Source organism: Chionomys nivalis, chromosome 2, assembly GCF_950005125.1.
Source record: "Chionomys nivalis chromosome 2, mChiNiv1.1, whole genome shotgun sequence".
NCBI classification, from domain to species: domain Eukaryota; kingdom Metazoa; phylum Chordata; class Mammalia; order Rodentia; family Cricetidae; genus Chionomys; species Chionomys nivalis.
In genome coordinates, this window is record NC_080087.1 from 43,606,577 (window position 1) to 43,621,055 (window position 14,479).

The following is a 14,479-nucleotide window of genomic DNA, read 5'->3' on the forward strand; positions in this document are numbered from 1 at the left end:
TACTGTTTTTCTAAAACAAATCCTTTAGCACTTTGATATGAAATGGGATAGCCCAGAAGTTTCAAAATAATTCTCCTTATTGGAATAATTGCTATTTTCAATTTTAAAACCATTGGCCCAAGTCATACAGAATATTCTTTGTGTGCTATACTAGAAAACTTCAAAATGTCTGACATATCATTTTTATGACTTTCAGAACAGGGCAATTCCAAACCAGAGCAAGTTGTTCCTCGTGCTAAACCAGGTATTTCCCAAATGGCACTGTGACATCCAATGGTCTCCCACTGTTCTGCTTATATCAAAAGGAAGAGTCAGATCCAAAGCCACTTGTGGTAACACATGCCTTAAGCCATCAGCTTCTAGAGAGCACTTTTTCATCATCATTCCAACATAGGCTGAACAGAGAGTGTAACAGTAGGGTTCAAGTAGGCAGCCTGCTTCCCCTGCCCACCAGACCTGGGCTTACTGCAAACAGCATCCCACTCAGCCTCCAGGTAAATGGACCCCACATGGGGACTTACCTTTTCCAACCCTGGATAAGACAGTCTTCCAAATGTTGTCCTTGAATCCTGGACAAGACAGTCTTCTAAACATTGTCCTATAGGGAAAGGTTAATATGCACAGGATCAGAGACAAATTAAGTCTGCAAATATTCACCAAGAGAGTTACTGGGCAGATCTCTTCTGGGACATTCTCATTGTGGTTTCATTCAATCTAAAAGAACTTGTAATTAGCTGTTTCATTGAAAATCTAACTTTTTAATTTTTTATCTAAACAAATACAAACTATGAAGGTTGGAATACTTGATTGCTTTTTACTGCAATGTTGGAAACTTTTGTTTGTATTAATCCTTTTTCTTATCACAGAGCAAAAAGTTCTCAAGCAGGTAAAAGCTATCACAGCAGAGAAGACAGGTAAAGAAATTCCTTTATAATATTTTCTAGATCAGTTTTGTGCACATAGATATGCACAAGTATGCATTAAGTATGTACAATTTTTAATTAAAAATTAATTAAAATATAATCATATTATTTCCTCTATCCCTGCCCTTTCTCCCACCTCTCCCATGCTCCTTACCTTTCATATTCATGGCCTATTTTCCTTTATTATTATTTCACACAAACATATGTATGTATAGATTGATAAATACAACCTGCTTACTTTATTAAATGTTGCTTATTTAGGGCTGACAGCTTGATATTGGATAGCCAATAGGAGGCTCATCACTGAGAGAAACTAATTCTCCTTTCAGAGTTTATTAATCACTAGTAATTCTTAATTTAGGGTGGAAACCCCATTGATTCCCTCCCTTACATGTTAGCATGCATTTTGGTTTTTGTCATTTTTCAGTTCTTGTTAGTCTGAATTATCATGAATGAGCCATGTACACATTTAAAGCCATAAATTGTAAAATTATGAGTTATTGTGGATAATTTCAAAATAATTTTCATTGGACATAGTAGAAACTAAAGTGACTTAACATTATTTTTTGAGTGTGATTGGCAAAATTATATATAATTTATTAGAAGATCAATTTAAAATATTAAACATCATGTATTCTAATTTGATCTTTCATCTTATTGTCAAATCACATTTTCTCAAATCTTAAAATTGCAGAAATCTAGATAAGCGAGATAACCAACAAATAAACATGCTTGGTATACAAGTGAGATGACCTGAACTTAATTCCCAAATCCCATAAGATGAGAGAATTGGCTTCCAAAGTTGTTCTCTGATCTTCACAATGGACACACCTGATCTCTATCTATCATCTTTCAATCATCTATCTATCTATCTATCTATCTATCTATCTATCTATCTATCTATCTTTATTTCTATTTCTCAGTCTCTATGTATATGTGTGTGTGAAAGAGTCTGTGTGTACATATGCAAGTGAGATACACACAGAGTAAGAATAAGCACAAACAACAATACAATTTTAAAATAAATTAAAATCACAGAATTTGAAGCTTTGTCTGCTTATAAATTAGCTCATATGATTCCGTTCATTCCTCAAAGAGTTGTGTGGTTATGTTTATTTAAAGATTTGCCATAAGATCAGTAGAACACACCTCCATCATTTCATGGGTAGGAAAAAGAATTCACACTCTTCAATTTTGGAGACTTTTCCAAGAAGACAAAGGAAACTTTTGAGTCTTGCTCTAAACTGATGTCTTGAACCCCTTATCCTCTTTCTTTGAATCCTAGATGAAATCTCATCACTTTGATTATTCAGTGATGCACATTTTATTGTGCTTAATTTTTCTAACACAAACAATCTATGAAGCATTCTTTTCTTAGAACTGAGATGATAATATTAAAATATTTTGTGAAATAAAATAGAACTCAAGGGAAAATAACTTATACAAATTATAGGCTATCCCAAGACATCTTCACTTTATTAAATATGACCATTTTTCTCTTTCTTCTTCCATTGAGTTAATTTTTAACACCAATAAATGTTCCTTTAATTTTCATACTGCCATATTGAGACATCCCTCAAGCCGGGAGTATCTCAGCCCATTGTTGATATTTAAAGTTATAAAAAGCTATCTTGGCATATTTGTATTCCAAATACAGAGATTGTTGTAAATTTATGTGCATTTCATATCTTTAGTCAGCTTTTCACTAAGCAATATGAATAATTATATTTGTTATTTTAACATAATAGTGCTCAGGAAAAAAAGCAGGCTTGCTTTAAGCTGAGAAAATAATCTGAGCCAAGAACAAATACATATGGGTATGAATGAAATATTTTTCTATTTTTTCTGTGGCTAGTACTCATCAGTATGCTGTCTATTTTGCCTTGTTCTCCAAAGTAAAGCCCTTAATCAGCAAATAAAGTTGCCTACTAACTTGAATTTTAACAATTTGCTCATTTTTATTTGTTTTTAGTATAGACTATAACTAAATTTCTATATGTGATAAATTGATGTTATTTTACGGCTTTGATTTAACATCCTTGTGGTTCAATATTAATTAATGATTCATTATATTTGTGTGGAAGAAATGTCTGGAAGGTCTATAAGTATTATTAATATTAAAAAGGTAAGTCCATATAAGTAATTAAATATCAACAACAAAAAGTAGCTAGCAAATCATGTAAATTTACATAGTTTGTAGCAAGAGGAAATTAAATGAGTAATTATGCTATTAACAATACTTAGTATTAAATTTTATTTTCAAGCTACCTTATAGATTGCGTATTTTGAAAACCAAAAATTTATAAACATTTTGCCACTTATCCACTAAAATGGTAAAACTGTAAAATTTCCTTGAGTTGAACTGCAAAAATCATTTCCTTATACAGAGATTGTAATGATGAATTCTTCAAGAAATGCTGATGGATTTAGGAGGTTGTGAACATTTAAAATCCCATGTTGACAGAAGTGAAATAAGTCTAATAATGTGTCAAAAATTTCATTCTGCTTCTTCAGGGAGATATCTTTGTAGAACACAATCTGTTTAGCCACTGAGTAAAAATGAAATGATAAGATCTAAAGACAAATGTGAACAAGAAGATAGGATGTCATATTGGTGGTACAGGAGATGGGGTGTAGATTTACGGAGCCTAATTAGAATGCAAATGTATACTTGACAAAAAGGTACACTAACACTCTACATGGATTTCAGATGTGGTGTGTGTGATTTTATTTAACTTTTGTAGTGTGGTTCTCATTGTTTTATATTGGAATGTTGGCATCTACTTGTTATTTTGTGCGAGTTTATAACATAACATTTAGGTAAATACAGTTAATGGAACTCTATTCTGGAGAGTTTTCAAGTTTAGTTTATAATTTATTCTCACATATCTATCTTCTTCAATGGCTGGTATGTGATGTTGAAGAAAAATATCAGTAGTTAAAGAGAGTTTCTAAGGTAAAAAGCAAAGGAAAGGAAAGGCAGACACATACTGGGACCACCCCAATACAATTCCGGAGGCCATTAGTGTGTCCCACTCTAGTTTTTGCTCAGTTTCCAAATAAACCCACTTCCCTTTAAAATAATCCACCATGTGGGATTTAAAACACTGCAATTGGTGGAAAAGAGATAGTTTTTTTTTCTTTTTTTATTAAATTTTTTTAATTAAAAATTTCTGCCTCCTCCCCGCCTCCCTTTTCCCTCCCACTCCCCCCACTCCCCAGGCCCCACTCCTCTCCCCCCTCCCTCTCCAGTCCAAAGAGCAGTCAGGGTTCCCTGCCCTGTGGGAAGTCCAAGGTCCTCCCACCTGCATCCAGGTCTAGGAAGGTGAGCATCCAAACCGGCTAGGCTCCCACAAAGCCAGTACATGCAGTAGGATCAAAACCCAGTGCCATTGTCCTTGGCTTCTCAGCAGCCCTCATTGTCCGCCATATTCAGTGAGTCCGGTTTTATCCCATGCATTTTCGGTACCAGTCCAGCTGGCCTTGGAGATCTCCTAATAGTTCAGCCCCACCGTCTCAGTGGGTGGGTGCCCACCTTGCGGTCTTGACTTCCTTGCCTATGTTCTCCCTCCTTCTGTTCCTCATTTGGACCTTGGGAGCTCAGTCCATTGCTCCAATGTGGGTCTCTGTCTATCACCATCCATCGCCAGATGAAGGTTCTGTGGTGATATGCAAGATATTCGTTAGTATGGCTATAGGATCGGGCCATTTCAGGCTCTCTCTCCTCAGCTGCCCAAGGACCTAGTTGGGTACATCTCTCTGAACCCCTTGGAACCCCTCTAGAGTCAAGGCTCTTGCCAGCCCTAAAATGGCTCCTTCAATTAAGATATATACTTCCCTGCTCCCATATGCAACCTTCCATTATCCCAACCATCCCATTCCCCCAAGTTCTCCCTATCCTCCCCTTCTCACTTTTCTCTCCCCATCTCCCCTTTCCCCCATCCCATCCCAGCCCCCAGTTCCCATATTTTTGCCCAGTAATATTGACTACTTCCAATATCCAGTGGGATAACTATATGTTTTTCTTTGGGTTCACCTTCTTATTTAGCTTTTCTAGGATCGCAAATTATAGGCTCACTGTCCTATAATTATGGCTAAAAACCAACTATGAGTGAGTACATCCCATGTTCATCTTTCTGGGTCTGGGTTACCTCACTCAGGATAATGTTTTCTATTTCCATCCATTTGCATGCAAAATTCAAGAAGTCATTATTTTTTACCGCTGAGTAGTACTCTAATGTGTATATATTCCACACTTTCTTCATCCATTTTTCCGTGGAAGGGCATCTAGGTTGTTTCCAGGTTCTGGCTATTACAAATAATGCTGCTATGAACATAGTTGAACAAATACTTTTGTAGTATGATAGGGCATCTCTTGGGTATATTCCCAAGAGTGGTATTGCTGGGTCCTGGTGTAGGTTGATCCCAAATTTCCTGAGAAACCGCCACACTGATTTCCATAGTGGTTGCACAAGTTTGCATTCCCACCAACAATGGATGAGTGTACCTCTTACTCCACATTCTCGCCAGCAAAGGCTATCATTGGTGTTTTTGGTTTTTGCCATTCTGTCAGGTGTAAGATGGTATCTCAAAGTTGTTTTGATTTGCATTTCCCTGATCGCTAAGGAGGTTGAGCGTGACCTTAAGTGTCTTTTGGCCATTTGAACTTCTTCTGTTGAGAATTCTCTGTTCAGTTCAGTGCCCCATTTTTTAATTGCGTTAATTAGCATTTTAATGTCTAGTTTCTTGAGTTCCTTATATATTTTGGAGATTAGACCTTTGTCTGTTGCGGGGTTGGTGAAGATCTTCTCCCAGTCAGTGGGTTGCCTTTTTGTCTTAGTGACAGTGTCCTTTGCTTTACAGAAGCTTCTCAGTTTCAGGAGGTCTCATTTATTCAATGTTGCCCTTAATGTCTGTGCTGCTGGGGTTATACATAGGAAGTGGTCTCCTGTGCCCATATGTTGTAGAGTATTTCCCACTTTCTCTTCTGTCAGCTTCAGTGTGTTCAGACTGATATTGAGGTCTTTAATCCATTAGGACTTGAGTTTTGTGCATGGCGATAGATATGGATCTATTTTCATTCTTCTACAGGTTGACAACCAGTTCTGCCAGCACCATTTGTTGAAGATGCTCTCTTTCTTCCATTGTATACTTTTAGCTCCTTTATCAAAAATCGGGTGTTCATAGGTTTGTGGGTTAAAATCCGGGTGTTCTACTAGATTCCATTGATGGACTTCTCTGTTTTTATGCCAATACCAAGCTGTTCTCAATACTGAATCTCTGTAAAAGAGTTTGAAGTCAGGGATGGTAATGCCTCCAGACGTTCCTTTATTGTATAAGATTGTTTTGGCTATCCTGGGTTTTCATGTTTTTCCAAATAAAGTTGATTATTCTCATCTCAAGGTCTGTGAAAAATTTTGATGGGATTTTGATAGGGGATTGCATTGAATGTGTAGATTACTTTTGGGAGAATTGCCATTTTTACTATGTTGATCCTCCCAATCCAAGAGCAAGGGAGATCCTTCCATTTTCTGGTATCCTCTTCAATTTCTTTCTTCAAAGACTTAAAGTTCTTGTCAAATAGATCTTTCACTTCCTTGGTCAGAGTTACCCCAAGATATTTTATGCTATTTGTGGCTATCATGAAAGGTGATGTTTCTCTGAATTCCCTCTCTGCATCCTTATCCTTAGTGTATAGGAGGGTAACTGGTTTTTTGGAGTTGATCTTGTATCCTGCCACATCACTTAAAGTGTTTATCAGCTGTAGGAGTTCTTTGGTAGAGTTTTGGGGGTTGCATATGTATACTATCATATCATCTGCAAATAACGACAGTTTAATTTCTTCCTTTCCAATTCAAATCCCCTTGATCCCCTTATGTTGTCTTATTGCTATTGCTAGAACTTCAAGTACTATATTGAAGAGGTATGGAGAGAGTGGACAGCCTTGTCGTGTTCCTGACTTTAGTGGGATGGCTTTGAGTATCTCTCCATTTTATTTGATGTTAGCTGTCGGCTTACTGTAAATAGCTTTTATTATATTTAGATATGACCTTTGTATCCCTACTCTCTCCAAGACCTTTATCATAGAGATGCAGGGCTGGTTCAAGATACGCAAATCTATCAATGTAATCCATCATATAAATAAACTGAAAGAAAAAACCATATGATCATTTCATTAGATGCTGAAAAAGCATTTGACAAAATTCAACATTCCTTTATGATAAAGAGATAGTTTTTAAAAACAATTATTTCTTGGGATATTTTCAGAGGTCTTAGAAAGGTGTCTGTTGCTCATCAATTTTGGTCTCATTTGCCACATCCTTGAACCGGTTGGGTTTAAGCATTGATGCTTCTGGCTGGATCTGGAGGGTAGGTAATGTGTAGGGTATAAAGTGTGTTACACTGTAGAGCAAGGCACATCTATAATACATTTTAAACAAGACAAGAGTCAATGCCCAGAATTCAATTGTTTCTGACATGGAAAGAAGGAAACTTGAAGGCAGCAATGTCAGAGGAGGAGGAAAAGACTGCCCTTTGCCACAAGACAAGGCCACCTTCACTAACAAAGCAGCTTCTTCAAATTGTTCTCTTTGACATGTTGTATCTCTTTCCTTTTAAGTCACAGGACAACAAGAGACTGAGCACCTGGCACTGCCCTTAGGCGTTGGGAGAGCAAATTTTCAAGGTCCCTTGACAATGAATCTAACCCTGTTTATAATATATTCTTTGGTAACAGACTCTCTGTGTTACAAGTTGCAGAGAAATGGCTTTATGAATATGTTTCCTGTGCAAGTGAGGGTCGTCTGCCAACATGAAATGTGACACACTCCCTGCTCCAAAAATATTCACATCTCCTGTGATTCTTCATTTTCCCCTCTAGAAAAAGCCGAACCTCAAGAAAAAGATCATCAGTCTATGACAACAGGTATTCTTGGCCTTTTGCCTTACATGCTGTCTTTGTTCACCATGTTCATTAAATCTGAGCAATAAAAACAAAATGAAGGCACTTTTCGTTTTATTTATCAGTACTGTTTAGCTTTGTGTTTTGTACTATAATTTATCTTATCTGACACTAGCTGTGGTTTCAAAGGTAATAAAAAAAGATTGTCAAAGCATGCTGCATAATACAGAGAAGCTAGAAAACTGAATTTGCTTTCATAACTTACAAATTCTTTCAATAATATTAGCTATTTAGCAAGATTGCTATTACTGCCATTTATCATACTCATGGTTCGGTATGCCTTTATATGGCTTAAAAATATTATTAAAAATTACTCGTGTTAAATTTGACTGATTGTGAATGTCAGCAAAAAATATTTTCTTGAAATACCTTTATTAAAATCTGTAACAATTAGCTTTACAAATTTTATAATATTACTAAGTTTCATGATATGAGGTTCTTTGTATGGCTTAGGTACTGTAACAAAGTGTTCTAACAGAAAAAAATAATCTTTTGTCTTCTTTTCTTCATATATTCAATCACCATTCAAAAATGTCCCAAATTATAATGAAATATTTGTTTTTGAATGAAGAAAGCTTATATTTAAGACTGAATAATACTTTGATTAATAATTCCAGAAGGCATACTTCATTGGATAAAGAGGAAATGTACTCATAAAGTGTAGATTTTCATGTACTATACATTTATATTTTCCTGAATTTTATATCACTTTTCAATCACATTCTTGTGAATTCAAATTATTAATTGAATATTAATGCATTCCCAGAAAGGACAGTGGAAACATTATTCTATGCCAATAATAAGTAGGTAGAGATTAGGATTATTTTAAATGCCTATTGTCTTATCCAATAAAAGTTAAAATATTTGCAGATGAAGAGAAAACTAAGAAGCTCAACATTCCCAAATTTTATAGTTGATCTATTAAAAAATTTTAGAAAATATTTTAAAGACTTATGAAATATTACTCTATTGCTTACTTTAATATACACTTAATTTATCCTATTTATAACAGTAAAATAGAAAATATAGTTAACATTATATATATGCATATATGATAGAAAATTTTCACTCATGCTTTTTTCTGTTTAGATAAGCCTAAATCAACTTCAAGTAAGTATATCATTTAGAACAGAAGGATATGGGCGTGTGAGCTGGCTCATGGAGTAGTACTACTTGTTATACATTCCTGGTGACATGAATTCAATCCCCTGGAACCAGTTAAAGGTAGACAGAATAAAAACTGAGTCCACAATGTTGACCGATGACCTCCATCCATGTGTTATATAGCACATATGCAAACACTCACCCACAAACACATGCACACACACACACACACACACACACACACAAAAGCCTGCTCACATACTAATAATGCACAGTTTTTAAAAAGAACATTCTGTTATGAAACTTTATTTTACAATGTGCATAACTGGTAAGTTAAGTTTCAAAAACAGGTTTATTAATATAAAGACTATTATAATATTATTTATATAACAAACTTATCAACAAAAGATACATGGTGTTTTCTATTTATTAACACCAGAGCATGTGAATCTATGGTTACACCTAGTGCACCATATTTGAACACATGAGGAATGCCTAAAATGCTTTCCTTCACTATGCCCCTGTATCATATTTTTCATGAATGATACAAATAGATAAAACAAATAGCTGTGGAACTGAAGAGAGGTTTCAGCAGTTCATAATGCTGAATGTTCTTCCAGAGAACCCAGGTTCTAGATCCGCACCCACATGATGGATTACAGCCATCTGTAACTCCAGTTCCTGGGAGTCCAATACCTTATTCTGGACTCCAAGGACACCAGGCATGTACCCAGTGCATACATGCAAGCAAAACACCTAAAAATATAAAATAAAAGTAAACAAATCTCTATAAACTCACAAGTAGTTTCATCTCTCTTTTATCTACTTCTGTTTAATTGTTAGGGTTTATTCAATAAACACAATGTGAAGATTCATTCAATGTTAGTGTGAAAGTCACAATGTGAGTCAGGAAAATTCATAATTCGATATTTCTAATATATTCCTCAATTATCTTCAACTAATATTGTATTCTTTTATTTCAATTTTAAATATTTGAAACATTGATTTCAGTAATTAAAAATTATGCTTTGATGTTTCAGATAATAATAAAATGTCATTATAAACAAAAACAATGTTTAAAAACACAGGTTTTATTTAGGAAAAATAACATAAATTGTATAAAAATTAACTAGCGGTTGATCATTATTTTTTAAAAATGTTTACTCATTGGGAAACTCATACATATATACAATAAAATATGATTGCATTCATTCTGAATCAATTCTGATTAAATTCATTCTCCCCTCACAACTTCTTTCATTTCCTCAAACTCTTCCTCCTCCTCCTTCTTCTCCTCACTCTTTTTTTTTACTTTTTTTTATTGAAAATGGATTTATTTTCATATAATGTATGCTAATTACAGTTTCCGCTTTCTTAACTCTTCCAAGAACTTTCCAACCTCTCCACCCATGCAAATCCTTTCTTTCTTTTCATTAGAGAAAAAACAGGTATCTAAATAAAATAAAATGAAACAAAGAAGAAATAGGACAAAACAAAGAAACAACAGGAAAAAGTAGAGTCAGAGAAAAAGGACAAAAAACATGCATACTCAGAGATACAAACTTTTGTGTCTCTGACAGAAATCTTATACAAACAAAATCAAAACCATTATATATTAGCAAAATAACTGTAATATTAAAAAGAAAACCCAGTCAAAGCATTAGGAGACACAAAAACTAATTAGCCAACCAACCAAATAAACAATCAGACATCTCCAAAATATTGAGTTCATTTTGTATTGGCCGTCTACTGATTAGCATGAGGCCTAACCTATGTCTGGTTTGTATACTCAGAATTCTTTGAAAAAATTAATTTTTCATTTGTAAGTGGTTATTGATTGGACATAGCTTCTAGGCTAAGGGTGGGAGCTTCTTTTTACTTTCCTCTCAGCACTGGAACCCATCTGACTCAGACCTGTGCATAACCGGAGGATGCTATGACAGTCTCTTGAGTTCATATGTGCATCAGTCTGGTTGTGTTTATAAGACCTTTTTCTTTTCATGCCCTTCATTTCCTCTGACATAAACACACACACACACACACACGTTACAAGGTCTCTCACTATGCACACTGTCCAGTTGAGAGTCTGTGTATTGTACCAGGTACTTCAGGAGGAAGCATCTCTAATAATAGCTCAGCATGAAAATGCCCTAAGGTATTGCAGAACGTCATTAGGAGTCATTGTGTTGCTATGATCTCTCAGGAGAACAGTAGTATTTGGTTTTCCCGTAGGCCCATGGCCTTTCTAGTCTCAGATTCTTGGAAACCGGAGTAGCATGGCCATAATTTCCATTTTATGGAGTGGATCTTTAATTTAATCAGATAGTGTTTGGGTACTCCCCAAATTTATGTGCCATCATTGCACCAGAGTATTTAAAGTACATTGCCATTGTAGATCAAAGGGTTGATAACTGGGTTGGTATTTAGTTTGCTTTATTAGTAGCATGAAGCCTACCTTCCAGTACCATAGACACTAATAAGTAGGCATGAAGCCTAGAGGTATGCACTAGTGCTACATGTTCAATGAGTTATATAGGAATTGTCTTCTTCACTAGGGCTTTATCATAAGTTTTTGGAGAGCAGCCAATAGCCTTGATGATACTGGATTGTTTGGGTTTTCCCTGTGGCATCTTTTGGACAACAAATCACCTAGAGGACACAGAGTTTCATTTGGTGGGAAAGATGTTGAATTAGCTCTTTATCTCCACCATTATGAAACAATTACATTTAGATTTCTTTCATATATGTTTATCTTTAAGGAAGCTTCTGCTATAGTAAGCTCCCATATGACTTCTCAAATGATCCTTAGTTTTAGCTGTGCCTCCTTATAATTCATCCATTACTTGTTCTGGCCATTGTGGATCTCATGTTAGTTAGGGAGTATTTCTAGGTATTTAGTGCTGGCAGGAAAGAATGGGGATGAGCTTGAAGTGGGCTCTGAAATGATACACATGAAGGAAGAAAGCTGGTTAAGTAAAGAATAATTCACAGGTTATGGAGGCAGAAATGGATGACAGATTTCTGTGAGTGATATGCTATGGGGCTGAAATAATACTGGGGATTTGGAAATAGAATTAGGAGAGTGAAGATAACCTACCTGCTTCCGAAGCTCGCTGCCCAGTGGTTTCCCAGTTAGATACTGCTCAAGGTATGGGAGGCTAGCACAAAGAGACAGGTGAGAAGGGAGGTTGGCTCCATACAAGGGTAATGAGTATTCCTAGGACATGGAATCAGGGAGCTTATCTCAGATTTTTTTAAAGTCAAGGACCAACTTCTTTCTTGAAAGAACTATAATATTCTTTAAAAATACAACTTGATATGCCATGCTTTGCTGACTCCCATGGAGTTCTTGCTCTTTCTGAATGGAGAAGGTGGAGGAGGAATGGATGAGGGGAAGAAGGTAAGTGGGAGGAGGAAACAGGAGAAGAGAAGGGAAGGGAAACTGGTTGGTATGTAAAATATTTTTTAAATTTTAATAAAAATTATAGGTATGGTTTTCTCTGAAAATTTCCAGTGTCAACTTCAAACATTGAATGTTGGAGGAGAGGCCACTTCTTGGCCCCTGAAATACTGGCCTTACAATGGAGAAAATTGTTTCCATTTTTAGTCTGTTTTATCACTTCTGATGTAAAGAATATTACCCAAAGAAAGGGTTTTAAGTCAAAATAGAATGCTTGCCATATGAAAACACTATTTTGTTTATGAACTCATTATTATTATTAACATATTATAGTCATTAGTAAAAATATTTTATATCTTCCTAAACTCGAGAAGTATCTTCCAGAATTATACAGAGGATTGATACTAAATACATGTTTTCTAGAATTTAATGTATTAAGAAGTATGTTTTTATGGTTTGAAAGATTTATTTTCAGTAAATATTGATCTTTTCATATAATTTTAAAGATAAGAAAACTTGCCGAGTAACATTTAGAATATTATTAGTCTGTGATTTAACTAAACAAAAAAGAACAGTGTCTAAGCGATGCTACATGTAAAGGTAAATGTCACTTTATATCACTAGGTGCTAAGTCAGTTGCTGACTTAGTTTTCATTGCTTTTTATAGCTCCCCTTCATTGCCCATGGCACAGCATCTTATATATGGGAATTTAATAAAAGTTAATGGATAATGCATGCATTTATAAGATCAAGTTAAGCATTGTGCAAAGGAGTTTTAAGGTTTATGTTGTAATTTTATATGGTTTACTTTGTACCTTAAATCCATTTTCAAGGTAGATATCTCATCATATTTTAGAAGTACCACTAATTTTCAAATTATTTCTCTGTCATTTTGAGCATTTTATCTATTTTGATTTAATAAGAATATCTGAAAATAAAGTTCAATTACCTACTGAAATAAACATTATTCTCTTCTATTTTCTTCTTTTGTAAATATTTCTTCTAAAGAGGGAACATCAGAAGTCACAGACTCAGATAAATATTGCATCTCTGAAATGAAATAATACTTAATTGTGTAAAAACAGTTGAAACCTGAGTCTTTTGTTAACTATGTAGCATTAACAGAACTAGTCACCCAAATGCCCAAGTTCTTGGTATACTCATCTGCAGAAAAACACAGATGTTCCAAACCCACTTTTAAGAGTGAATGGAAATCATACTTCACATTCCTACCATATATTTAGTTTCCCCTCATTATTTCTCACTCTTGTGTAAAATACATACAAAAGAAAACCATCAGCCAGTCAACACCATAGATTGCTAATCTACTTCTACAATCTATTTTGCCGTCCCCAGTGAATTTTAATTGTTTACTTTCCTTAGTTTGAGAAACTGCTATACAATGTCAAATCTTAATTACCTACAGCAACAATGAAAATTTGGACTTTTTTTCTGTTTCTATTTTGAATTTCTCTTTTTAATTCCATAGTCTTATTCTTCAAAGTACATAAGAAAAAATAAAAGGGCAGGTAGCTAAATATAATTAGCTAATTAGCATACTTTTTATCTATAGAATGTTTCTACTCATCTCGAAATGGAACAGACCTGATTTTACCCACCTCTTCTCATGGGCTCAAGTCTCATCTTCAGCTTTCCAAAAGTAAATGAAAACATTAATTTCATAAGTTGATTATTATATGTCATTTTTTTCTCCCTAGGGAAGAAGAAAGTTGAAAAATCTGAAAAGGAAAATAAAGGTAAACAGAGTGAATTTATATGTGAATTTCTCAAAAATATAAAAGCAGTGTATGAAAATATAGGTACTGATATTATTGAATATATCAAAATTTCAGTTTAACATTGAAAAGTTATAGCATTTACATGATTAAGTATTAAAGGAATAGAAATTTACATTGCAGCAAATTCTATCAGTTATTGGTAAATAATCTCCATATATATGACTTTTGAATTGTGGATATTGAAGACTCAAAATTCACTATCAATCAAACATCAGGGTGTATGAATAAAAGATTTATTTAAGATATTAATTGATTCTTTAACTGAAGAACACTAAAAATAAGTATATGCTAT

The 14,479-nt window shown here is 34.6% G+C and overlaps 1 protein-coding gene across 11 annotated transcripts in view; it reads left to right on the forward strand.

Annotated features, from left to right (window-relative positions):
* The window catches only part of Trdn (triadin), a 377,801-nt gene that overhangs the window by 336,223 nt on the left and 27,099 nt on the right, over nt 1-14,479 (forward strand). For 7 of the 11 annotated variants that reach the window (XM_057761735.1, XM_057761736.1, XM_057761737.1 and 4 more), the window contains 4 exons: nt 7,804-7,848; nt 8,974-8,994; nt 13,397-13,421; nt 14,105-14,145. In XM_057761735.1, coding sequence (XP_057617718.1) covers nt 7,804-7,848; nt 8,974-8,994; nt 13,397-13,421; nt 14,105-14,145 — 132 coding nt within the window. Of the gene's footprint in view, nt 1-196; nt 245-866; nt 915-7,803; nt 7,849-8,973; nt 8,995-13,396; nt 13,422-14,104; nt 14,146-14,479 lie in introns of all 11 variants that reach the window. The other 4 variants (XM_057761731.1, XM_057761733.1, XM_057761732.1 and 1 more) reach the window with 2 other exon arrangements.